At 38.6% G+C, this 27,453-nt stretch overlaps 1 protein-coding gene across 3 annotated transcripts in view; it reads left to right on the forward strand.

Moving 5' to 3' along the window:
* The first annotated feature begins 10,717 nt into the window (after positions 1–10,717).
* The window catches only part of STK17A (serine/threonine kinase 17a), a 38,633-nt gene continuing 21,897 nt past the window's right edge, over positions 10,718–27,453 (forward strand). For all 3 annotated transcript variants that reach the window (XM_040473039.1, XM_040473041.1, XM_040473040.1), the window contains exons 1-2: positions 10,718–11,068; positions 21,533–21,745. In XM_040473039.1, coding sequence (XP_040328973.1) covers positions 10,872–11,068; positions 21,533–21,745 — 410 coding nt within the window. In that variant the 5' untranslated portion in view covers positions 10,718–10,871. The remainder of the gene's footprint in view (positions 11,069–21,532; positions 21,746–27,453) is intronic.

The following is a 27,453-nucleotide window of genomic DNA, read 5'->3' on the forward strand; positions in this document are numbered from 1 at the left end:
CTTCTAAAAGACAAGCCATGTGGCTGTCACTGGGCAGTCAGAAGCTGATTTATTCTTTGAGGGAAAAAAAAAAAAAACATTATTAGAAAGTGCAGATATGGGGCACCTGGGTGGCTCAGTCAGTTAAGTGTTTGACTTCGGCTCAGGTCATGATTTCACGGTTCGTGGGTTCGAGCCCTGTGTTGGGCTCTGTGCTCATAGCCTGGAGCCTGCTTCAGATTCTGTGTCTCCCTCTGTCTCTTCTCCTCCCCTCTCTCTCTCTCTCTCTCTCAAAAAAATAAATTTTTTTTAACTTTAAAAAAAGAGTGCAGGTAGGACTGAGAAAGGGAAAAATCTAAGAAGTCTCAATATTTCATTTCATGCACATGCTGGGTTTACTTTCATTCATTCTAACTGAAAATGATTTTTCTCTTAAGGCATAAGAAAAAAATTAGCCTAAACCATAATTTATAGACAGTAAATGATATTATTTTATATTTTAATCTGATAATTATTCTGAGATCAAGATTAGATTTCAGATCTCCTGATTTCTATGGCCATGTTTTTCCAATATGCTATGCTGACAGCTGTAAAAAAAAAAAAAAAAAGCACATATAGTTTATATTCCAGATGAAGTTTAAGTATGTTTATAGAGGCTGGTTCTCTAACAGAATAAACGAAGAGAGTTATGGAAGGTCAGGCTAACCTTTATCACTGCTGCAGGAATAATCACAATTTTAGCTGGAGAGAGACACTTAGACACTTTTGCCTGAAGAGTTTCATCTTGGAAATAAAGAACCTGAGACCAGGAGATGATTTGCTCAAGGCCAGAAGCATTATCTTGAGGGTTAAAGGTATGCCCTCAAAATATCCTTTGGGGTCCTGAGCTCCTAGACCTGGCAGAACCATTAAGAAATTGACCAGAAAGGGGGCACCTTGGTGGCTTAGTCGGTTGAGCGCCCACTCGAATTCAGCTCAGATCATGATCCCAGGGTCGTGGGATCGAGCCCCTTGTCAGTCTGGGTGTGGAGTCTGCTTAAGGTTCTCTCTCTCTCTCTCTCTCTCTGCCCCTCTTCCCCACTGGTGCTCCCTCTCTCAAGAGAAAAGAAGAAAGAAAGAAAGAAAGAAAGAAAGAAAGAAAGAAAGAAAGAAAGAAAGAAAGAAAGAAAGAAAGAAAAATAAATTTGCCAGGAAGGTGGGAGAGATGGAAGCTGAAATCTATCTGGCATACCATAAGGAATGCCAGGAATCAGTGTGTACTCACCAGAGAAGGATGCAGGCTGCCTATGGCTATAGCCCCTCTGAATGAGTTTGCTGGGGTGGCTACAACAAAGGACCACAAACTGGGTAGCTTAAACAAGGGTAGAAGCCCAAGATCAAGGTGATGGTGGGATTGATTCCCTCTGAGAAAATACATTTCATCCCTCTCTCCTAGCTTCCAGGAATTTGCTGGCAATATTTGTCCTTCCTTGGCTTGGAGACCTCAGCCTTCATCTTCATGTGACATTCTCTGTGTGTGTATCCAAATCTCTTCTTTTTATAAGGACAGCAGTCATATTGGATTAGGGCCTGTCCCATGACCTCATTTTAACCTGATTACCTCTGTAAAGACCCTAATTTCAAATGAGGTCACATTCTGAGGTGCTCATATTTTCTATGGGGGACACAATCCAGTCCATACTATCCTTTTTCCTGCCACATTAATAGCTGTCATCAGCCCCAACAGTAATTGTAATAATAATAAAAGCTAACATACTTACAACAACACTATTCACTAGGCTCTCTAATTGCTCTAATACTAATCACAGAAGGAATAAAAAACATTGCCTATAAGTTTACTGCTTTTTAAAATAGTTTAATATAGTAAATCAATAATTAATATTGTGGTGTCAGTTAAATCACTGGATTAATGAAGATGACTGTCATCACAATAAATTTTTTCACTACTTAAGAAAAACCCAATTTGTGCTTTACATGTATCACCCTATGAAATAACTTACAACCCTATCTTAAGCTGAAAAAAAAACCCTGAAACATAGAGAAGTTAATTCATTTGTCCACAATAAATGGTATAGGCAAGATTGAACGAGAAAGCCAGGCTCCAGAGCCCAAACACTCAAGCACCACCCCACACTACCTTCCTTGAATACTTATTACATGCTGTGTCCTGTGCTAGGTACAGGGGGGAAATAGCAGTCTTTGCCCCCAGTGAGTTCTGGTCTAGCAATATGCAGTGCATTCTTCTGCTTCATGTGAGATTTGGCCCTTGTTTTTGATATGAATAGTCCCTCGCACCCAACCCTACCCCAACTCCCGAGTAAGATATGATGCCATTAAAAAACTAATAATAAATAAGCAAAATGCTATGGGGAAAAGAAAACAGGAGCCATTGGCTCCACCGGAGAGGAAAGGCAGACAGGAATGAAATCGTAAACAGAGAAAGGATTAGAAGTGACTGAATCAGCCTAAGCACCTTCATATCTTAAACAGCTGGGGCATTACAGCTACAAAGAGATTTATTTTAATGTCTGGAACCTCTGAGTGAGTTAGTGTCAAAACTTGTTGAGATTAATCATCTTATGTGTGCCCAAGAATTTGTATTTCTTTCCATTTTATTCCAAAAAGTACGTCACATAGTTTTCTTTTTCCTCTATAATTACGTAATCCTTATGACTTTCTTAAATGTAATAAAAATTGGGTCATGACTTTTATCACATCCAGACTTTTAAATTTGTCCTTTATAAAAAGAGCTACTCTTCTTTTAAGCTTATTATTTTAGCAGGAAAAAATAAATGACAATAGAGAATGTCTCTTTTCTAAGATTGTGATAGATCGCATAAAATGGCCTCAATTCTTCATCCCTCTCTATAACAATACCCTTTACCTGTAACTGTGCAGTCACCTCCTACTGGGAGTCAAGTACAGAGGCATGTAAATTACTTGCACAATTGAGCTTGACCTCTCTCCTGATGCTCTACTGTCATGGGGAGTACATGTGTGGTATAAGAGGAGGATAAACACATGGGGAACGATGCTGAGACCAGGCTAAATCAATCAACAGCCAGTTGACCCCCAGGTATTTGAGTAAATGCAGTCAAGATTATGAAAGCCACCTAAGCCAAATTGCAGCTGACCCCAGAAACATGAAATGAAAGTTTATGGTTGTATGTCAGTGGTATTTTGTAATTGTTACACATCATTTTTGTGGAAGTAGATAATGGATTCAAAGACCAGGAGGCATCTTTTCCTCTCTGGGGTAACTTTTGAAACCAAGCACTGGAAGTTGAGTTTAATGTTATAAATGCATCCACACTAGGCACGGTAGCCACTATTTAATTTAAATTAATAATGATACTGAAGAGAGAAGACAATTGACATCTTTATATGAGCTCATCAACAAAAATATTAGAAAATAATATTTTCTAGGAACTCCACTGCCCAGAAAGAGAATCCACAGATAGAAGGAACAGGAGGAATTTGAAATATATTGCAATCTAAAAGAGGCATAAAATAAGTACTTTGAAATGTTCAAATGGACAAGGAAGTAATAAAATACATAAATCAGAAACAGAAGATTATAAACCTAGAAAGGCAGGCTTGACAAGGACAACAGTGTGCTTCTTTCCTTTTTATTATTTTTTTTCTTTTTTCTTTTTTTGGTCTGGAACAAGCCACTTGAATTCTTTAAGTATTTAACTTGTATGAAAATATATATAACAGCTCACAACACTTGGAAGATGTAGCTTCTAAAATAAGTGAATCTGTATTTTTCATATGGATGTGTTTATAAAATGTAATTTTATCAGAATTGCATGGTAAAAACAAATATTCCTCAGTTGGTTTTTATTTTATAAATTCAACTATCAGGTTGAGGTAAGAACATACAAATGCTGAACTTCTACCCTTAGAGTGCTGACCTTCAACTTTCAAAAAGTAGATGTGTAGCTTAATAAATGTTATTTAAATTTCATTTTGTTACAGGAAATACAATTTGCTTCATTGGCATAGCAACACACATATACATAAATATGACTTGATTTGTTAATTTTTGTTATTAATTTGTTTAATTTGTGTAATTTATAAATCAAAATTCCTTGAATTTGTAGTTCACTAAGCTTCATATATTTTGAGACTATGTATTACATGTATATAAGTTAATGATTGTTATGTCTTGTTTATTTTGCAAATATGTAATGACCTTCTTAGTCCCCATCAATATTCACCTAAAATTGTATTATCTTGCTTATTAAGAGTTATTAAGGGTTCTATGGATATCTATGTTCACTTATTGTGTAAATACCCATAAGATTCAACAAACGGAGAATATGCATTCTTCCCAAGCACAAGAAATATTAAAAAAAACAGTAGCCCCACATTCTCTGACCACAATACAACATAATTAAAACCAAACTTAAAAAAAAAAATGTTTACCACAGGATACTAACAAAGCATGAAGCATCCCTAACTCGTGGAAACAGCTAAAACATCTCTTACACTTACACGTTCAACTGGTCAATGAATATCTCTATTCAGTGGGCTAATAAACATATCATATTTGGTTAGTCAGGGTTTTGATCAGGAAAGTATAGTTACTCCGAATGATTCAGAATAAGGAATTTATTATAAAAATAGACCTTACATAGTTGTGGGAGCTGGTGAATAAATCTGTGGAAGCTCTGCAGCTGCTGGTTGGCCTGAATCAGGAAGAAAAGTCAGACATAAAGCAGGGGTGAACTAGAACAAAGAACTAAGATAAACTGAAACCCATGAGAACAAACTAGAAGCCTCTTCAGGTTGGTGACCTGCCAAAAGTGATGGTTCTTTTCGTCATGGAGCTGCACATATTCCTGACTCAAGACTCAGAGAAACTGCAGAGAAACTCGGAAAAACCCTTCATTGAATCCACCAACAATTCCTGTTGAGCCTAGCTTGACAGAATTCCACCACTTTTCATCAATCCCACTGCCACATCCCTGGTCTGAGCCATAGTAATTTCTCATCTGTATGATTGTCATAGCCTCCTAGCCAGCCTTCCCACATCCAGTTCACAATGCTACAGCCTATCCTCCACACCGTAGCCAAATACTCATTATAAAACATGTGTTAAATCATGTCATTCTTCACTTTAAGCCCTCCAATGATTTTCCATCAGTTTATAAATCCCTACACGATCTGCTGCTACCTCTCTCATCTCTTACCTCACTCTCCTAGCCACACCCCCCAAACACGTTTTTCACCTGAAAGCCTTTGCAGTCATGATTTGCTCTGCCTGAGATGCTTTTCTGCATGTCTGCAAGATTCTCTTCCTGTCTTTATTTGGGTCTCTCCCTATTTGTCACCTTCTCACAGAGATGTTTCCTGGCCAGTGTATCTGAAGTACTGCCTCCAGTACCTCCCTATGTCCTATTCTTGCTTCATATTTTTCCCTATTCCTGCTTACTTATTTGTACCTGACACTGTGTTATACAGTTGGCCCTTGAACCACACTGAGCTTAAGATGCTGACTCCCCACGCAGTTGAAAATCCAACTTTTGACCCCCCAAAACTTAACTACTAATAGCCTACTATAGACCAAAAGCCTTACCAATTATATAAACAGTCTATTGACACATATTTTGTATGTTATGTGTACTCTTACAATAAAGCAATCTAGAGAAAAGAAAATGTTTTTCAGAAATTCATAAAATACAAGTATAGCACCATACTGCATTTATTGAAAAAAAGTCGCATATAAGTGGACCCACACAGTTCAAACCCATGTTGTTCAAGGGTCACCTGTATATCAGTTTGTTTTTTTTTATTGTATCACCTCCATAATAATGTAAACTCCAGGAAAACAGGGATATTTTTTTGCTTTACCCTTACAGTACCAAGAGCAGTTCCTGGATGAGTAAATATTCACTGGATATTTCTTAAATAAATTAATGAATTAATTTTCTACAGAGTGTCAAAAACTAATGAGGCTTCCAGTTTCCAGTTCTGCATGTAAGGTGCTTATAAACTGCCACTCTGTCCTAGCAACACATAAAAACCTGAACAGACTCAAAAATCAACTCTCCCTGGATCCATAACAGAGGGAAAGACACAGAGAAAGCTAAGCAAAGATTCTTGAGCAGAAATTGCTGCAGGAACCTTTGCCAAAGTAGGAAACCCTGAACTGTAATTGACAAATTGCTGGAAGTTCAATGCGGACAAATCTGAGAGTCAAAAACTCCAGTCACAGGGAAGCCTCCACAATATTATGAGAGCTACTTTCAGATATTTAACAGGTCCCCACAGTAGATATCAGAGAATAATCTCATCAAGCTTCTGGCGGGGAGAGGGCAAATGGAACCATTCTGAAACATCCCAGAGCACTTTGCGTGCTTTGGTTTGTTTGTTTTTAGTTTATTTATTTATTTATTTATTTATTTATTTTTCTTTTTTTTTTTTTCAACGTTTATTTATTTTTGGGACAGAGAGAGACAGAGCATGAACAGGGGAGGGGCAGAGAGAGAGGGAGACACAGAATCGGAAACAGCCTCCAGGCTCTGAGCCATCAGCCCAGAGCCCGACGCCGGGCTCGAACTCACGGACCGCAAGATCGTGACCTGGCTGAAGTCTGACGCTTAACCGACTGCGCCACCCAGGCGCCCCTAGTTTATTTATTTTGAGAGAGAGTAAGAACGTGTGCATGCGTGAGCATGCGCGCGAGCGCACCCACACACACACACACACACACACACACACACACACACACGTGTGAGAGAGAAGGAGAGAATCCCAAGCAGGCTCCACACTGCCAGTGCAGGGCTTGATGCAGGGCTCATCGACCTGAGCCAAGATCAAGAGTTGGACACTTAACTGAGCCACCCAGGTGTCCCTAGAGCACTTCGTTCTTGTCAAGGCCTGTCCTCATAGGAAACTAGTTAATCAGATCTTAACCTGCTGGGGTGTTATTAGAGTGTAATTGACTTCAGGGAAAGGAAATACCACAGACTCCAGGCCAGTCTAGAATTCCACTTGGGAGAAGAGAAAATACCCAACTCCATACTCTCCCAGCTAAGGAAAGAGAAGCGAACTGACTTAGAAACATTTGTGAAACTCACAGTCCAGAGGCACAGGCTCACTGAAAGACTGAGCCCTAATCATGGATTATAGAACACTTCCCTCCCCAACATCACACCACCACATTACTAAAGGCCTATGTACAGCAATTCCTTTAATGCAGTACCTCATGTTTGACTATCAAGAAAAATTATGCCTATCAAAAGACCAAATTGGAAGACACATTTTGAAGGGAAAGAGCAAGCAAACATCAGAACCAGAAATGCCAGGGATGCTGGAATTACTAGACTGGGAAGCAACCACGACCAATATGCTACGGGTCTAACGGGTAGACAACATGCAAAAACAGATGGGAAATGTAAGCAGAGAGATGGAAATACTAAGGCAGAGCCAAAAAGAAATGCTAGAGATCAAACACAGTGCAACAGAGATGAAGAATGCCTTTTATGGGCTTATTAGTAGACTGGACACAGATGGGGAAATAACCTCTAGAATTGAGGATATCTCAATTGTAACCTCAAGACTGAAAAGCAAAGAAAACAAAGACTGGGGAAAAAAACCAGTAGAGCAGACTATGAAAGCATTGTGGGACAATTACAAAAGGTGTGGGTCCACGGTCAGGTCTGTGGTTGGCAGGAATGTTACCAGGAGCACGAAACAAGTGTAACTTCTGCCAGGTCCCTAAAGCATTCTCATTTTGGATTCCTGGGCTGGTCCCTGCATATGCAGGACTGTCTCTGGACTGCAACAGAGCACGTCTGGAGTAAGGTCATAGGACTGCTTCAAGGAGCACACATAGACTCAAACAAGGAAATAAAAGGCAGCTGTGTTTTTATCCTTCTGGTCTTTTCCTCCATTACCACTGATGACGGGAATTGAATAGCACTAAAAATCTTTGCTAATTTTACTGGCAAAAGTGGAACCTGGGGCTAATTTTTATTTCTTCGATTCCTGGTAAATTTGACCATTGATATGGATTTATTATATCTGTCCTTTTAAAATATCTTCTTCTTTTTTTTTTTTTTTTTTTTTTTTTTTTAATGGATGCCTGGGCGGCTCATTCAGTCAGTGTCTGACTTCAGTTCAGGTCATGATATCACGGGTTGTGAGTTTGAGCCCCACATTTGGCTCCGTGCTGACAGCTCAGAGCTTGGATCCTGCTTTAGATTCTGTCTCCCTCTCTTTCTGCCCTTCTCCCACTCATGCTCTGTCTCTCTCTTTCTCTCTCTTTCTCAAAAATAAACAAACATTTAAAAAAATTTTTTAATGTCTTTTTTTGGACCTCCTTCTAATATAGTTTTAGCATACCTCTTAGTGATTTATATGTTCTTTATAAATTTACTATGATTTTTGTCTATAATGTTTGATACAAATGTTTCTATAGTTGGTCTGCCTTTAATTTTGTATATAACATTTTTTGATATGCAAGAATTTTTAAGTTTTTGGTAGCCAAATGTTTTCCTGTGAGTTTTGTCCCCACTACTTTACTGTTTATAAATTATTTCTCCTTTAGAAATCAGCTAGTTGTTACATACTCTTTCTAGACTTTATAGTCTTGTTTTATTACATTTAATAATCTAGAATATTTGGGGCCTATTTAAGTTTCTTTTTTTTTTAAGTTTTTATTTAAGTTTTATTTAATTTAAGTTTTTATTAAGTTTTATTAAGTTTTATTTAAATTCCAGTTAGTTAACATACAGTATGATATTAGTTTCAGGTTTACAATATGAGTCAACATTTCCATATATCACCTGGTGCTCATCACAAATGCCCTCCTTAATCCCTATCACCTATTTCACCCATCCCCCTACCCTTCTCCCCTCCGGTAACCATCATTTGTTTTCTGTTAAGAGTCTCCATCTCTGAGGTGCCTGGGTGGCTCAGTTGGTTGGGCAACCAACTTCAGCTCAGGTCATGATCTCACAGTTCATGGATTCAAGCCCCATGTCGGGCTCTGTGCTGACAGCTCAGAGCCTGGAGCCTGCTTCAGATTCTGTGTCTCCCTCCCTCTCTCCACCCCTCCCCCCGCCCCTCCCCCGCTCACGCCTTGAGTCTCTCAGTCTCTCAATAATAAATAAACGTTAAAATTTTTTTTAAAAAGTATCTCAAAACTGCATACTGTGCTCTATTATGTTGAGCTGTCTTATCTCATACTACATTTTAGTATCTGTTAGGATAATTCTCTTCTTACAAACTTTCTTTTCTAAAAATTTCCTTGCTATTCTTATTTGAACATTCTTTATAATAACTTTTGGATAGCCTTAACAAGTTCCAAAAGAAATCTTGTTGGGTTATTAAACTTTGTTAAATGTATTGATTGATTTACAAAAAATTACAGGATCCAATCTCTTTAAGAACAGATTATGTATCTCTATTTGTCTTTTTTTATGTCTTCTAGAATAATTATATTCTATATAATTATAAAATAAAATGTAAGCTTTGTGCATTTTTATTAGGGTTGTTTCTGCATGCTTTTTTTTTTATTCTATTGCAAATGGGATAGTATCCTCACTATCCTGCATGCCTCATATTGTTTTGAGGTAAAAGAGCTGTTGATTTATTTTTATTTTATTATATCTAATCACCCTTCTTTAATTTTTTTCATTTTAATATTTTCCAGTCAATTCTTTTGGATATTTTAGAAGTGTAATTGAATTGTCTATATTTAATGACTTTGTCTTTTCCTTCTTGACCTTTTTAACTCTTCTTTTCTAATATTAACACCATTTTAGTCTTATGGCACTGCTTCCCTTCTCTACTGCAACGCTGAGTAGGAGTGACTAGGAGTGAATAGGAGTGGCAAGTATCATTGTTACGCCCCTGACTTCAATAACAATGCTTCTGTACGTTTTTGAGAGATACACCTTATTAAGGCATTCCTTTTAGGGGCACCTGGGTGGCTCAGTGGGTTAAACATCTCACTTAGGCTCAGGTCATGATCTCACGGTTCCGGAGTTCCAGCCCTAGGTAGGGCTCTGTACTGACAGCTCAGAGCCTGGAGCCTGCTTCAGATTCTGTGTCTCCCTCTTTCTCTGCCCCTCCCCTGCTCACACTTTGTCTCTCTCTCTCAAAAATAAACACCTTTAAAAAACCCGACCTAACATTTTTTTAAAAGACCAGATGAGAACACCATGTTAAAAACCTAGTAGACTACAGACAGTTTCAGTATTTGTTGCATAGGGCTAGTGTGAGGGCTTAATAATATTTATCCCAACTCCTGCTTCCAGATTTCCTCCTAATGGTATGAAGGAACCAGGTGCCCTGGCCAACTCCCACGTGCTGTACAGCAGCTGAGATCAGAGTCTCATCACCATTCCTCACCCGCCCAAAGTAAAGCTCCAGCTGGCAACTCATATGCCTTTCACTGAGGAGGGATTGGGTTTTGGAACACTCGGGTTCTCAACAGGTGTGTTAACTGGCTGAGGCAGTGGGTACCCCCCCCCCCCAACTCTCCCGCCAGGACAGAAGGGTGGTGCTGTTTCTCTTCTCCCCGAGGCCAGGGCTGCCCCCAGGCTGCACCTTCTCCTTCTCGGCTGCAGAGGGCGCGCGTGAGGTATCCGGCGCTCTAGAAGGCAGGCGAGCTCCACGAGGGGACGGGGAGGGGTAGGGCCAGGGGGCGGGGCGGGACATGGGGCGGGGCACCCGGGAGTCTGGCGGGGCGGGGCGGGGCGGGGCATGGGGCGGGGCACCCGGGAGTCTGCCGGCTGTAGTTTAAGCGCGCAGGGGAGGAGAGCGGGTTCCGGGAGGTCTTTCGGGACGGCGCGAGGGAGCTGCAGGTGGGACCGTTACCCGCCCAGCACCTGAGAGCGAGCGGGGCGGCCGGAAAGGAAGCGTGCCTGCGCACCATGATCCCCTTGGAGAAGCCGGGCAGCCGCGGCTCCCCCTCGGCAGCCGCCTCAGGGGCGGGCCGGAGTCTGGGCGCGCCGCGCCGGCCGCCGCCCCCACCCCAGGCCCGCGGGCTGCTGACGGAGATCCGCACCGCCGTGCGCACCGAGCCCTTCCAGGACGGCTACAGCCTCAGCCCGGGCCGAGAGCTGGGCAGGTGAGGAGGGCGGGGGCCGGGCGGGCCGATAAGTGCCGAGGCCGGCGGGCGCGGTGGCTTGGCGGCGCCGGGGCCGATAGCGTGCTCTGTGACATGGCACAAACTTGGGTGCGGGCGGCGATATCGGGCGGTCGAGTGGCACCAGCCAGCCCTCCGCTGGTTCCCGACGCCGGCGCGGCGCTCCCGCGACCATGCGGCTTTCACTTGGTAGCGGGTGTGAGAAAGTCTCCAACGGCGGGCCGCCGAGACGGCCCCCCCTGCCTCCGCTCCCAGCCCTCTCGGCATCTGAGGTGTTTTCGGGGGGGGGGAGGGGGGGGGGGGGGGGGGGGGGCGGGGAGCGTGTGAGCTGCGCCGCCGCCTTTTGCTGGAGCCAGCGAGGCTCAAGCAGACCCGGAGCTGTGCAGGCGGCTTTGGCTTTGCCTTCCGACTCGTGCGTGTTCTCCGTCTCCTTGTGTGGCTGTAAGAACGCATCGCTCCAGACGTGACAGCTTCCTCTGAGTCAGTGCTGTGTGAACCTCTCAGCCTTCGGCGGACTTCAGTTTCGGTGCCTTGGCTTTGTGCTGTTTTACTTCTAGAATATTCAGGTCCTTGTGGCTGTTAAGTTCACAGGCGCCTGTCCTTGCCTCGCTCTTTCTACTCTGCTGGGAGCTGGCCCTAGCCTTCTCCTCCCCACGCCGCTCTTGATTCGGTTTTTTTTAAAATTGTAAACGGCGAAGCCTGTTTGGATACTTCACTTTTTGTGTGAAGAGGGATGATCCAGTGATAGGGGCCTGAGGACTGACTTCCTTTTTGCTTTCGAACACTTTGGAGAAGTTGTCGAGAGCGTCGGCTTTGGAGTCCGACCTGAGCTTAAGTCCCGGCCTGCTTGTCATGTGTGCCTTTGAGTGGGTGACTTAGACTCCCCAGCCTCCTGTTTTTCACCCATAAAATCCTATAATGACGGTACCTGTCTCGTGGGGGGTGTTGTGCAGATGCCTGTAAAGCACGTGCTGCAGGTCCTGGCACATAGCCTTCAAGAAATGGTGGTTGTTGTTGCAAAATAACACCATGTTGCGATGGGGAAAGGGCCTGACAATTGTGACGGCCTTCCTCTGGAGTCTTGGAAAAGGAGAGTCTTGTAACATTGGTTACAAACAGTATCGAAAATATGCTACCTTACAGATGTTAAGGTAGCGTTTAGAAGTAGCTTTTTTGTGGGGCGCCTATGTGGCTCAGTCGGTTGAGCGTCCGGCATTGGCTCAGGTCATGATCTCACGATCCGTGCGTTCGAGCCCTGCGTCGGGCTCTGTGCTGACAGCTCGGGGCCTGGAGCCTGCTTCGGATTCTGTGTCTCTATCTGCTCATTCCCTGTTCATGTTCTGTCTCTCAAAATAAATAAATAAACATTAAAAAAAATTTTTTTTAAGTAGCTTTTTTGTTGTTGTTTGGTTGGTTGGGTTTTGTTTTTGGGTTTTTTGTTTGTTTTTGGAGGGGATCCTACCATTTTAAAATGTCATACTTATTCCAAATGTTAACAAAAGGAAAAACATCCGTCAGAATAAGAGGTAATGCTTGACTGTGGCAGGCACTGATGAACTGGATCTGTGCACACTTTAAATATGACAGGGAAGACCTAGGGACCTACTCAGCTAGGTATTCTAATTCATCAGAATTCCAGACATTCTGAAGTAGCCCTGATCTCTTGAAGAAAGAAAACTAAGACTTCCCATTATTATTTGCTTGTCTGGCTTCATTCCACAAAAGGAAAACTGGTATTACAAAACTGAAAGATCTTCAGGTGGCAAGCACTGTCTTGTAGAGTTTAAAATGAATGATTTAATCTGAAAAAATTGATTTGTGCCCTACCAGGTGTTGCTACTGATTCCTCTAGGAATGTTCCTTTCAACTCTTGTTTTTATCTGCATTATGCAATTCACTTGCCTATGGGTGTTTATCTTCTATACATATTTGCTTATGTAAATTTCTTTACGCAAGTAATAATTCCTGAAGCAGCAGAACAATGCAGTTAGATACTTGATATAAAAAAAAAATCTAAAGTTGCAAAACAAAATTATTTGTTTCTTTTTGGTTCCTCCTCCTCCTCCTTTTTTGTTTTTTGTTTTTGTTTTTGTTTTTTTGATCACAGGGAAGTTTAATGCAGTGGTGAAGAACATGGGCTTTGGAGTCTGATGGTCTGTGGTTGAATCTTAGCTTTTTACTTACCAGTTATGTACACTTGAGTGAGTTACCTAACCATTTATTGACTTAGAGTTGTGGGGAGAATTAAATAGAACACGTGTTTATAGCACTAAGTCTGTGACTGCCCTAGGAGGAGGACTCAATAAATATAATTCATTGTGTAACAATAAATGTACATTATTTTTAATGTAACCAGAAAGCCACAACAAGAAAACCTGCACAACTTCATGCTTGTCTCTATGGCAAAAGTGATGAAATCTAATTGCAAAAGGTAGAGGAACTGTTTGGAACTCTCAGGAAGCAAGAGTTCCGTTTTGTGTCATAAACAATCTTTGTTCCAAGTTTACAAATTCTGCCTGTATATTATGGTTCTGACATAATTGAGTGTTAATTCATAAACCTTTCAGTAGTAATGAAGTTGTCTCTTTTTCCAACTATAAACTGTGGTTGCATTTCTGATACAACGCCTCTCCTTCTGATATAGAACTTACAAAGTTACCTGTGTTACATTTTAATGAGGAATAGATCTTAAGGTTTTCCTAGGACATTATATTCTGTGGTCTTTCATTTAGTCAAAAATGTTGAAGAGTGAAGAGCCAACTGTTCAAACAAAGAAATTGAGTTCTTTCAGGAGTTACCATTATCTTACAGAAAATTAAAGCTTTTAGTGAAATGGTTGAAGAGGATTTTTGAAATGGTCAATATTCGTTCTATATCCATCTAATGACAGGATGTGATGTTGATTATTTTATGAAATGTCACATTCTTTCATGTCTCCAACAGAGTCCATAGCAACCTAAATGTGGGTAAATATATGATGTAAAATTTTCTTTTGTTGCTAAAAGCTTGACTTGTTATTCATAAAGCTTGTTGCCTTTCCTTGAGGCAGGATATGTGCCAGTGTAAACCACATTAATGATTATAGATGTGGGAGACGTGACCTTCGGTTCTGAGAATATTTTCATAATGTTGATTTTCCTTGAGTTTGAGAGTACAGAAACAAAAAGAGGTTTCTAGAAATTTAAAATTATAGTAATTTCACATTGACTGATTTGCTTTGCATGTGCTCTCATTATCTAATCCTCAACTTTAACATTTTTTGATGTATTCATAAATTTTATCTTTAAAAAAGGATTTTTAAAGCCAAAAGAATATATTTTTTCTTTATATCATATACTGACAGTTGAATTTCCCTTTGGGACAAAAGAGATGAATTTTCTGCTGAATGAGTACTACATAAATGTACAGTTACACAAGTGCTTTCACATGCATTATCTTATTTAATTCTCCTCACATGCATGTTTGGTAAATCCCATTTTCTATGAGAAAACCAAGGCAGAAATTGATTCTTATGATAGACCGCTTAGCTGGGACTCTGAAATCCCTGCCATTATAGAAGTCATGGATGTTTCTCAGAATAATCTGAGGTCTATCTTGTAGCTAAAGCATTTTCCCAGAGTTTTTATGAGTTCCACGTTGGGACAAACCCTGTGTTTGTTCAAATTAGACCACCCTCCTCATTTATAGTTCCCTCTTCATTTGGGCCTTATGGTGGGTAGGGATGTTGTAGCTTTCTCTTCAAAGCAGTTGAGAGTAACAAGAACAAGGAAGGATTTTTATCAGAGAATAAGAGAATGTTCAAGCTGAAGCAGATGCAGGGGCAGGTGTATTTCAAGAACTGTGTGTTCTTTACCTGGATTCATGGCTGTAGGTAATGGCTTCAGGTTTTTGTATGTTACAGCTACTTAAGCATGTGTCATAAATTGTAAGTCATAATTTCTTTAGAAATTAAAACCCTTATTAAATAATATCCATGTAGAAATTGCCTTGTTTTAGGATGGATATTCTTATTTAAGATTTCCTGGCTACTAGGTATTAGTTTGAAGAATATTTACCAATAGTTGTGTGTAATCTGATATTTTTGGATGGATTTAAAAAATTGGCTATGTATGTGGTTCAGCAACGGGAATTACTTAGGAAGTATGGCTTGTGTTCTAAGGTAGAAATATTAAGTCACCAATCTTAATTTTAAAAAGTTCGGGCTTATGAAGTTAAAATCGTAATTTAAAATGCATAAACTTAAAGATTTAATGAATTTCAGCCTTTTTACAAAGCCATAAGTAACAAAATTTTATACAGTCGGATTATTGAGCCAAGTGTGTTAGAAAGCTAAGTAGGTATTGTCATTGATTCACCTATTCAGGTAAAGAAGGAACTAAATTTATTGAGGGAACTTTTGCATCAAGTAGAGAGTTCAAATTAGACCACCTTCAAAACTCCTCTGTTCTAGGATTCTTTTTTTACAAATTACTATCATTATTGTAGAACTGAGTTTAGTGCCCCAAACAATAAAAGTAGCTACTGATTACTGATCATTTTCTGAATGCTGCACACTATAGAGATGTAATTTTGTTTAGTCTTTACTGTCTTGCAAGGTAAGTGTCATCAACCTCATTTTACAGATGAGGTTAAATTAAGGCTCAGAAATGTTGAGTAAATTGCCTCAGATTACATACACATTTATTAGCCAGAATTTAAAAGTCTGACTTTCAAAGCCCTGCCAGTTCTTGTTACTCATGGTGATATCTGGTCTGATGGACTCAATGAATTTTTATACTTAGAGTCAACAGATATTTTGGGTTTTGTTGTTTTCCTTTCCAAGGTAAAGAAGACAGGAAGAATATATTCTAGGTCTTTCTGAATGGAACTTCTTTACATTTAAGGTATTACTCCAGTGCTATTAAGTAAATGTTATATGTTAAGCACATAAGGCACTTTACTAGGCTCTGGAAATTATTCTCAAATGTAACAAATCAATCACTACTCCCTTTATCAGCAAGGTGACATGCCACATGGGAAAATATTATGGGGAAAATAACATTTGAGCTGAGCCTTAAAGAATGGATGGAATTTCAGTAGTAGTGATGAAAGATATTCCTCTCGCCTTTGGCAATAAAATAAATAAGCACAGTGGCAGAAAAAGTCAATAAAAGAGGGCATAGCAAGTAGTCTAATGTGGTTAAGATATTAAACTTTATGAGATTAAGTTGCCTTAGAACTTTTATTTAATAAACTAACAAGAACAGTTGTATATATTCAGCATGCTGATATCCTGTTTGAGTACCTGCCATGTGCAGGGCACTATGGCGATACAAAGATGAATGATAAGGGAGGTCTCGCTAGGGAACTCAGTTTAGCTAGGGAGACAGACGTAGTGAACAAATTGTACTATGTCAGACCAACTTAAATAATATAATACAGATATAAACAAAGCACTTTATTGTAATCTAGAACCAAACCCAGAACCTCAGAGATCACTTTTATTTTGCTTCCTCTATATACCACTTGAATTAGCATCTCCAGTTTTTGATCTTTGACTAAACCTTATGTATTCTATTATTTGCTCACCTTTGTCTATAAGACAGCACTGGAACTTATATTTGGAATCCATCCAGTAAATAAAACTTCTCCCCTCCAAAACCTAAGACATTATCCCCTTATCCATACCATTCTTATAATCAGTCTCAGTTGATGGTACCACATTTATCCAGTATTCAGGTAAAAAATCTACAGGTTGTCCTCTGCTTTTACTTTTCTCTTTTCCCCTCATCTCTGCCTGCAATTCCAGGGGTGCTAATGAGCCTTGACCTTCTTTTAAATGCATTGTCTTTTCCTAGCCTCTACTGCTGCTGTTTTAGTTGAGTCCCACTGCCTTGAATTATTTTTTTGGTTTCCCTGATTTCTTGTTAACATTTTGCAATACACTCTTCACAGCACTATCGGAATTATCTTTTAAAAACAATTATTTTAAAAATTCTAATGTACTCATTTTTACCATGAGAAAGCTCAAACGCCTTAGCATGTCATACATACTTAGAGATGCTCACCATGCCTTCCTAAGCTTTACCACTTAGGCACTGGCAATGCAAAGTTAACTAAAACCTAATCCTTGTTCTTAGGAAGCTTAGACTAGTGTCTAACTCAGATGTCACTTTCCCTTGTAATAATTGTTGATGTATCTTTCCTTTACCACCGCTCTGCAATATATTATCATTAAGTAATTCTGAAATATATTGATTTTTTTTATATTCCCCCCAAAACTGTTTAATGAAAACCTGGGTTCTCAATGTGTAATAGTGAACCATAGATGTTTGTGAAGTAGATGAAGAGCTCAGGAAGTTGTAAAAACTATGTAGTCCAGGAAGAATTTTGGCTAAATAGATAAAGTAGATGAGCAACAAACATCTTATGTCCTTTGAATCTTATCTACCTCAAGTCTGTATATAACTGGCTCTTAGTGTCAGAGAAACATTTATTTTTATGCCTTTGTCTCAGTAACCTAAAATTAAAGGATTAGGTACAATCACAATTTTTACCATGAAGCTGTGGTAAAACATAACATATTAGAATCCTTGGGGGCTGTGCTGTGATAATGTAATTCTTAATGTGTTCTCTAGGACTCCTCACCTTGAATGCTGAATCTCACATTCCTGTGTACTGTGTTGCTCTACACAAAGAATAGTTCCAGAAATGTCTTGATCTCCTTTGGACTCCTCCTTGAGTAGTTTTAAGAGTTCCCTACTCATTGCACCAGTCGTTTAGAAATGAAGGCAAGACAAGTTTCATCAAAACTTTCATGATCTGCTGTCTTACTCTCAGTTTCCGTATCAGAATGATGGACGAGTTTCTTCAGTGTGGAATAATGCAGGGATTGGCAAACTACTGCTGGCCACCTATTTTTGTGAGGCTCACAAGCTGTATAGAATGATTTTTACATTTTTTAAATGGTTCAAAATCAGAAGAGTGATATTTCATGACATGGAAATTATGTGAAATTCACATTTCAGTATCCCTAAAGTTTTTTGTTTTTTGTTTTTTAAACCCAGATCCACCCATTAATTTACCTTTTGTCTATGTCTGCTTTCATTTTATAATAGCAGACTTGAACAGTGGCAACATAAACCAGCAAAAGAAAATTTTCTGTCTGGCCCTTAATAGAAGTTTGCTGACTCCCAATATAGTGCATGACACAGTGGGAAGAATAAAACTAAAACTGTGAGGATTGCTTCCACAGAAACAAAGATGATGTCAAGAGTAGTCACTGGTGTAGGAAGAGAGCTCTGGGACCTGTGCTGGTGACCCTAAGAAACAGTTGCATGGCCCCAGATGTCGAATACATCTGGGTTTCTTCCCTGTATTTGCCTCTGGTCCCTGAATTTAGCAATAGCTCTTCTGTAAGAAGGGCTTCCAGAGTTTGCAGTTTAGTGATGTGTGTGGATCCTTTTCTCTGTTGGGTCATTAGTCTCCCTATCTATTCAAAAATACATATTCTCAGGGCTCCTAGTGGCTCAGTCGGTTAAGGGTCCGACTACGGCTCAGGTCATCATCTCATGGTTCCTGTGTTCGAGCCCCGCGTCTGTCTCTGTGCGGACAGCCTGGAGCCTGCTTCAGATTCTGTGTCTCTGTCACTCTCTGCTCCTCCCCCGTGCTTGTAAGCGCGTGGTCGCGCGCGCTCTCTCTCTCTCTCTCTCTCAAAAATATACATTAAAAAAATACACATTCTGGCCAGATATTCAGTAGTGTTTTACTTAACTGCAGAGTACTGTATTGCCTGGAATTTTAAGTGTGTAACAGTAAACATTGGTATGTTTGATGTGGGAATATTTTGAAGGCAAGTTCAACCGAGTTATTTCTGATATACCAGGCATATGCTTGCTATCAGTTACATATGTTGGTCAGTTTTCTACAAATGAACCTTTCTTTTTTCTCTTCTTTTAAAACTTCTCACAGCTATTAAAAGAAGTCATGTTATTAATGATTTTTTTTTTCTCAAAAGAACCCAAAGGTCATTAGGAACCTTTTAAAATCTGGTGGAGGGGTGCTCAGGTGGCTCAGTCGGTTAAGTGTCCAACTTTTGATTTCAGCTCAGGTCATGATCTCATGATGAGATGGGAGCCTCAGGTTGGGCTCTGCCCTGACAGCACTGATTGGGCTTGGGCTCTCTCCCTCTCTTTCTGCCCCTCCCCCGCGCCTGCACTCAAGTGCACACTCTCTCAAAATAAACACTTAAAATTTGATGGAAATGTTAGTTTAATGATTTTGTAGGGTAAAATAAAAGGAGGCATTAGTCTGTGATGAATATGTTTATGATTTAATCCCTCCAAGCATCTGTAGAAATCTTTCACATTTTTGTGAACAAAAAGAACTTTGATCTGAACAAGGGTGCTGTTAGGTAGATTGTTACTTATTTGAACAGCTAGAGAGGTCTATGCCTAAGGATGTATCATTTAACATTTTTATTTGTGGTGGTTGCAAAAATACAGAGGGCATGAAAAACATGTTTCTGGTTAATACTAGCTAGGAAGAATTAGTACTCAAAATTACATCAGTAGTGTCAAATGCTGGGGCTGAACCTAGAAATTAGAATTTAATAGAACAAATGAAAACCTTGCCTTTAAATAAAGTATGAGTACACCAGCTTGAAAATTTTCAAAAGGAAAAAGATCTAGGTGGTTTATTTACCAGCCCAATATGAACTATGAAAAACCTGTCAAGTTTTTTTTAAAGCAATATTGGATTAACAAAATAATAATCATGCAACCCTTTGATTCAGTTGTACTTGAAGTAGGTTGCTTCAAATTTGGTTGGCACGTTTTATTTTATCAGCAGTTCTGATGAGGCGTGATAGTGAGAAAGTCTTAAAAACCTTTATGGGGTTAAAGAATGATTGAAAGTTGGAAAAGGGAGTAGCAGTTAACAGATCATGTTAGCTGCAATCAATACCTGACAAACTGGTCTTTGAAATTCAGGAAAGAAACGTCTTTCTATACTGTTCAGCAAAAGACCCAGACTTAACAACCCTTCACTTTAGGCCTGTCATGAAAACTTATTAATGAGGTTCCTGGGTGGCTCAGTCAGTTGCGCGACAGACTCTTGTTTTCAGCTCAGGTCATGATCCCGCAGTTATTGGATTCAAGCCACACATCAGGATGTGCCCTGACAGTGTGGAGCCTGCTTGGGATTCTCTCTCTCTGCCCCTCCCCCACTCATGCGTGTGCGCTCTCTCGTTTCTCAAAATTAATTAATTTTCAAAAAATGTACCCAGGAGTGGAAGAGACTGCTTCACAGTTTGAAAGAAGGCATTGGCATCTGGCAATAGGTTAAAAAATAAACAACCCTGTGATTTCTAAGTTGCCTTCCAGTATAAAGATTGGGTATTTATGGGTGATGACTATCACAAATCAATGATTTGTTTAATAATATTTTATTTAGCACTTACTATGTGGCAAGTCCCATGCTAAGCAATTGATTTGTGTTTGTACTTGAATTCTCACAGCAACCCTAGGAACTGGATTCCAGTGTGTCCTCTTAACAGATAAGGAAAATGAGATTTAAAAAGGTTAAATAAATTGCCCAAGGTTATATGTCCCGTGAGCTGTAGAGCTATTTGTGGGATTCAAGCTCACATCTGATTTCAGAGCTCATACCCTTAGTTTGCTTAGTTCGACTCCCCTGTGACTTGCTTTATTAGTTTAATAACAAATGATAGTGTAAGGTATCAAAATAATGTGTGTTGTATCTGTCTTTATAGGAAAACAAGACATTTCCAGCTATGCTGTAGTTGAAATATATAAATGAGATCCCTAACTTTTTTAATTTTGGAAGGTTATAGTATTAGAGTCAATTCAATTCTTTTAGGAGTTCTGGTAACTAGTTTCTAACAAGTCAAGTGGCTTTTTAAAAGATTTAAGTCATGGGGCGCCTGGGTGGCGCAGTCGGTTGAGCGTCCGACTTCAGCCAGGTCACGATCTCGCGGTCCTTGGGTTCGAGCCCCGCGTCGGGCTCTGGGCTGATGGCTCAGAGCCTGGAGCCTGTTTCCGATTCTGTGTCTCCCTCTCTCTCTGCCCCTCCCCCGTTCATCCTCTGTCTCTCTCTGTCCCGAAAATAAATAAACGTTGAAAAAAAAAAATTTAAAAAAATAAAAAATAAAAGATTTAAGTCATTCTTATGTATAAATGTGTAACAAATTAAATTATGTATAGCTACAAAAATATTGAGTTTAATATTTGGTTATCCTCTGTTTAGAAGGAATTTTGCAGATTTGCAGTTACATTTTATTATAGATAGATGTATCCTATTAAATTCCTAAATGATAGTGCTGCTTTTGTGTTTGAATATAATCTAAATTTGAATATCCACTGATGAGTATTTGGAAGTTTTATTAAAATTATTACCATTTCTAGAAAGTTGTCAAGTTTAACAGTGAATGTTTTTGTTTAATTCTAGGGGGAAATTTGCAGTGGTGAGGAAATGTATAAAGAAAGATTCTGGAAAAGAATTTGCAGCAAAGTTCATGAGAAAAAGAAGAAAAGGCCAAGATTGTCGAATGGAAATAATTCATGAGATTGCTGTTCTTGAACTAGCACAGGATAATCCTTGGGTCATTAATTTACATGAAGTCTATGAAACTCCATCAGAAATGATTTTAGTTCTGGAATAGTAAGTATTATTTTCCTTAAATGGAGTTTATTTGATAGTTCACACTTCCTTTATAGGAAGCTAGTCATCTGTGATACGTGTTGGGGCCTGGCTCTGGAAATCTGAAGAATTTCCAGAACTTTTTCATGTATTTCTCATATTAATTTGACATTTTTCAAATTAACAAGAATGCATGTAGATTAGATTTTTCATTTTCATTCTTTAATGAAATTCTCCTGATAGTAGGGTAAAATTCTCTTATATTCTTAGAGGCATTCTTGAGAAAGTAAGTGATACCAAGGTAGTATTAAAAGACATTCTACAGTCCTTTATATGTTCATATAGTCTGAGTTAATCTTTCAGAAACAATTTTTTTGATCCATACCATGTTTTCATTTGAGTAAGGAGGGACAGTATAGGAAACAGCTTTGGAAAATGAACAGTTTTTTCTTCCTAAGAAATCCTGTTTTCCTCTCTACTTCTCCTACCAAAGGAAATGATTGATAGATTTGAATACATTAAAATCCTTACTACATCAAGAAACACAAAGGAAAAGACAAGCTCAGGGAAAGTACTTCTCATACCTGTTCACCCAGAATGCTTAAAATTTCTTTATTGTGTGTAACTAGATCTTACAAATTACACAAAAACATGAACCTCCCAGTTTAAAAACAATGGGCAAAGGATATGTTAAAAATTTTTTTTCAACCAGATAAAATTGAAGATCTAATCAATGTTATTAAATGATTCTAGCAAGTGGAGGGCAGCTCCAAGGCATTGTACAAAATGGATAGGTTTTCTAGGAAGGAGGGTGTGGCAAGAAGTTATTAGCAAAAGAAAAGAAAGGGTTATTTCAAGCAAGATCCATCACCTTCCCTTATGGAAAGAGCAGAGGGTCTCATTAGGTGGATTACCTCATTTTCTTTTGGGGGATGGATAGGCCCCATGTGAGACTCCTATTGATGCTGATCAGAAATTTTCTGACTGACCGATTAAGACTTACATTTCTTGGGGGGAGGTTGAAACTGTACTTGGGTTAGATATTAAGCCCCAGTTTGGTGACTTGGTATAAGTGACAACATTTTGAGCCTGCTTTTCTTTTTAAAAGATATGAAGAGAATTCCACATAGACATACATATATAAATAGTCTATATGTACGTGAAAGTATTGATTCTTATAATTTTTATAATGTAAATTTAAAAATAAGTTTTCAATTTCCCCTTATAAGAGTGGCGAAGATGATAAAGAAAAGGTGATATTCATGGGTTGAACCATCTGATTTATACTACAGGTGGTAGTCTGTCTTAATGGTACAACTTATCTGGGGGACAGGCTAGAGTTATATATCAAAAGCTTTAAAAAAAAAAAAACAACGGCAACACTATTTCATCCAGCAATTTCACTTAAATATTTTTCACAAGAAAATAGGCCAGTTGTGCAAAGATATATTAGAAAATGTTCAGTGAAGTTTTTTTTAAATGTAACAAAAAATAATCTAATTATTAACATAGGGAGTTGGTTAAATAAGTGATAATATTACAAAATGAATTACTGTGCAGTGATTTAAAAAGATAAGGTAGATATAAATGTATTGACATAGATTTTTTTAATATTGTTAAAAATTTTAAAAGTTAATGTGTAGTATTATTTTTAAAAACTTTAAAAGTTTGTAGGAAGCAAATTCTTGGTGGCTAAAATAGTGTCTTCCTCTTGATGATGTACTTCAAGAACATTATGTTCATATATTTTAATTCAGTAATTTCACTTACATGAATCCCTTCCAAAAAAATTGTTAAATGTGAACAGTGAGAAGCACAAAAGTGTTTCACCCAAGGTATTTTTAATTACAATAGTAAAAATATTTAAATTGGTGGATGGTTAACAAATGTAATATATGTGAATTATATCTGAATAGAGCTGTTTTATGATTTTTAAAAAATGTTGGTATAGGAATCTCCTACATAAATCCCCTGCCTACCTAGGTTTTTGGTTTCCAGTTTGTTTTGGAGAGGATCAAGGCAGAATTGGAACTTGATCTAGAGGAGACTGAAAAATACTATTCTCTGACCAGATCTTGTTCCTCTCCTGTTCTCACCAAACCTGCTCTTCAGCCTTCAACTCTGAACTCTTCTTAGGTCTTCCAGTCTTTCAGCCACCTCCTGACTTTTTTCTTTCCTGTGATTCCCTTCTCTTCTTCAGTAGTTATTTTAGCTAATCTCTCATCAGCACCTTCCATTATTTCCTTCTTCCTTTTCATCTTCCTCTGCAACTTGTTTTGCCCGTTTACCCTGGCCCGTGCTGTATCCTGCACACTCTGGGGAGGATTTTGTATAGTCTGTGACCTGCTCCTTACAAGTGTGAGAGTCCTCAGTTGGGCTCTCGCTGTCATTGGGTGATTTTTTACCTAATCTCTCATCCCCTTCTATTAATGTACACCCCGGCCCCAAAAGGAGCTAATCAGAATCTTTAATACTCTTGCTACATCACTTCCTTCCCATCTTCTATTAGATACCTAGTCCTTTCTCCCCTCATGGAGAAAATAAAGGATGGCACACACTCCCTCAGTGTCCCTCTGCTTTTACTCCTCTCAGTCCTTCCCTTCTGTTCAAAGAAGTTTTCACTACTTAACTCCAAGGCTTAAACCTTTACTTGTGCTCTTTAATTCTCTTCCTTCCTTTTCTAGCACCATTGTTTTGTTTTTTAATCAGTTCACTGACCTCTCGCAGCCTTTCAAGGTGCTCTTGAAAGAACACCTCTCCCAAGGTGGTTCTTTCCCCTCATCTTCCAGTGTTTCTGTCTCTCCTATCCTCAGATTCCTTTTCCTCATCTCTGACTGTCTTTAAACCATGGTCCTGGCTTGCTCTTTCCTTTACTGCTATCTATAGTCCTTAAAGGAGCAGTCTGAATTTATAGCTTTCCTCACCTTCTGGTCTGTTTTGTTCTTCATTGACCCATGAATCTGCCATGTGCCAGTTCTCCCATTACTCCTCGTCTGCTGCACTTGCTCTTCCCAAACCCTGTTTGCCAAAATCAGTCTCCTCATTTTAGTGTTAATTCTACTCTCTGTAAATATTTTATTATACTTTCTTGAAATGATGTTTTTGGTTTTCATGGTCCTCTTTAAAAACAAAAAACAAAAAACTTCTCTCTCAGCCTTTTACCCTTCTTCTGTATGAATACAAGTGCTCCCCCGAGTTCATTAGTGTTGTTCTTGTCATACCTTCATTCTGTACACTTACTCTGAATGGTAACAGTCTATGTTTGTGGCTTCAGCTATTCTTTACATGCAGTTATTTCCAAATCTTTGTCTACAACCTTGGACCTTCTGAAGTTCCACCTCCCTGCTGCATATCTCTGCATCCAACCACACATCATTACCAATTCAGGATCGATATGTGTGCACTCCTGCATTACCCTGGTAATGCCTGTTTTTCTTTTGTTCCCCATTTCCAATAATAGCCCCATTTATTTCATAGCTCAGGCTAGAAACTTTGAATCTATCCTTGTTTTGTTTATCTCCTTTAAAGGCTCATGTATAATAAATCACCAAGTCTTACACTTAAGCCTTTCCCTTACTGGTCCCCTTTTCTTGGTACTTGCTACTTCTCTTCTGTATTGGGTTCTCATTGTCTCTCCTGTGGACTCTCACAGGAGAGAGATCTTTGCTGATCACCCTGGCTTCAGTTCTAGGATGTTTCTCAGACTGCTGCTAGATAGTTAAGACATAGATGTGGTGATATTATTCCCTTGCTTAGAACCCTTTGGTGGCTTCTATTGCTTCAATGATCGTGTTTTTATAACCACAAATGAGTATGATTTGGCTAAAAATGTTTGTGTTCTACTTTTTGTTTGAAGGGAAAGTCTTAGAAATATACTTTTAGATACTGAGGTATCAAAATTCATGGCAAACATCAATAGATTGTTGTTACAGAAACAGGCAGGTTTATGATCACCATTTCAGTAATGCATTTCACATACACTTAAATACCTGCCATATACACTAGTGCTAATAGGTATAAAAGTGAAAAGTGGTATAAAAGTGAAAACAGCATAGCCCTTTCCCTCCAGGTGCTACAGGTTTAGTGAAAGAAATATAAATGATTGCAGCAGTGTTGGTGTTTTACTTGAAATGCTAGTTGCTGTGGGAACACAAATTGTAACAGTCATAATGTGTTAAGAATTTACCATGTGCCAGGCACTAAGCTAAGTCAGCCAACTTTATGTAAATTATTTACATGCTTTATATACATTATTTTATTTTAAAATTGTTTTCCAGCTTTATTGAAGTATAGTTGACATAAAACATTTTGTAAGTTTGAGATGTAGGGTATGTTGATTTGATACACTTATGTATTGGGTAAGGATTACCACCATAGCATTAGCTAACACCTGCATCAAGTCACTTAATTACCTTTGTGTGTACGTATGGTAAGAACATTTAAGATTTATTCCCTTAGGAACTTTCAGTATATAATTTAGTATTAAATATATATAATATAGTATTAACTATTATCACTATGCTGTATGTTAAATTTCCAGAATTTATTCATCTTATAACTTGAAGTTTGTACCCTTTGACCAGTAGCTCCCCTTTTCTGCCACCTCCCCCCAACCCACTGGTAACCACCATTCTGTCCGTTTCTAAGAGTTTTACTTTTTTAGATTCCACATATAAGTGGAATATATTTATTTGGGTGAATAATATTCCATTTTATACATAAGTGTATAAAATATATATCTTAATAGGTGTGAGATGGTACCCAGTTGTGGTTTTGATTTGTAATTCCCTGATGATTAATGATGTTGAGCAACTTTTCAAGTACCTGTTGCCTATTTGGATATCGTCTTTGGAAAAATGTCTCTTTAGTTTCTTAGCCCTTTTTTAGTCAGATTGGTTGTAGGAGTTCTTTATATATTTTGGATATTAAGCCATTATCATTTAATATGATCTGCAAATATTTTCTCTCATTTCGTAGGTTGCTTCTCGTTTTGTTGATGGTTTCTGTTGCTCTGAAGTTTTTTTCATTTGATGTAGCCCCCACTTGTTTATTTTTGCTTTTGTTGTCAAATTCAAAAAAGTTGCCAACACTGATGTCAAGGAGCTTACTGCCTGTTTTCTCCTCAGAGTGTTATAGTTCAGGTTTTACATTCAAGTCTTTAATCCATTTTGATTTGACTTTTGTGTATGATGTAAGATAAGTGTTCAGTTTCAGTCTTTTGCATGTAGCTACCCAGTTTTTTAAAAACCATTTATGGAAGAAACTCTTCTTTCCCCATTGTACATTCTTGGCTCCTTTTTAGTAAATTAATTGACCATATATGCATAGTTTTATTTCTGGACTTTCTATTCTGTTCGACTGATAGATCTGTTTTTATGCCAATACCATACTGTTTTCATTACTATAGCTTTGATACATACATACACCCATGCACATTTTTTTCCACAAGAAATTTTTTACAAATGGTATATAATTGGTATAAAACATGTTTTGGGTATGCAACATAATTTGATATCTGTATGCACTACAAAGTGATCACCACTAAAAGTCTAGGTACCATCCATCACCTTCTAACTGACCCCCTTTGCCCACCTCTCTCCCCTCTTCCCCTTTGATTACCACCAGTCTGTTCTCTATACCTATGAATTTTCTTTCTTGTTTTGTTTGTTCATTTGTTTTTTTAGATTCCATATATGAGTGAAATTTTATAGTATTTGTCTTCTTCCTTC

The sequence above is a fragment of the Herpailurus yagouaroundi genome, unplaced genomic scaffold (assembly GCF_014898765.1).
Source record: "Herpailurus yagouaroundi ecotype Mexico unplaced genomic scaffold, PumYag 100, whole genome shotgun sequence".
Lineage (NCBI taxonomy): Eukaryota > Metazoa > Chordata > Mammalia > Carnivora > Felidae > Herpailurus > Herpailurus yagouaroundi.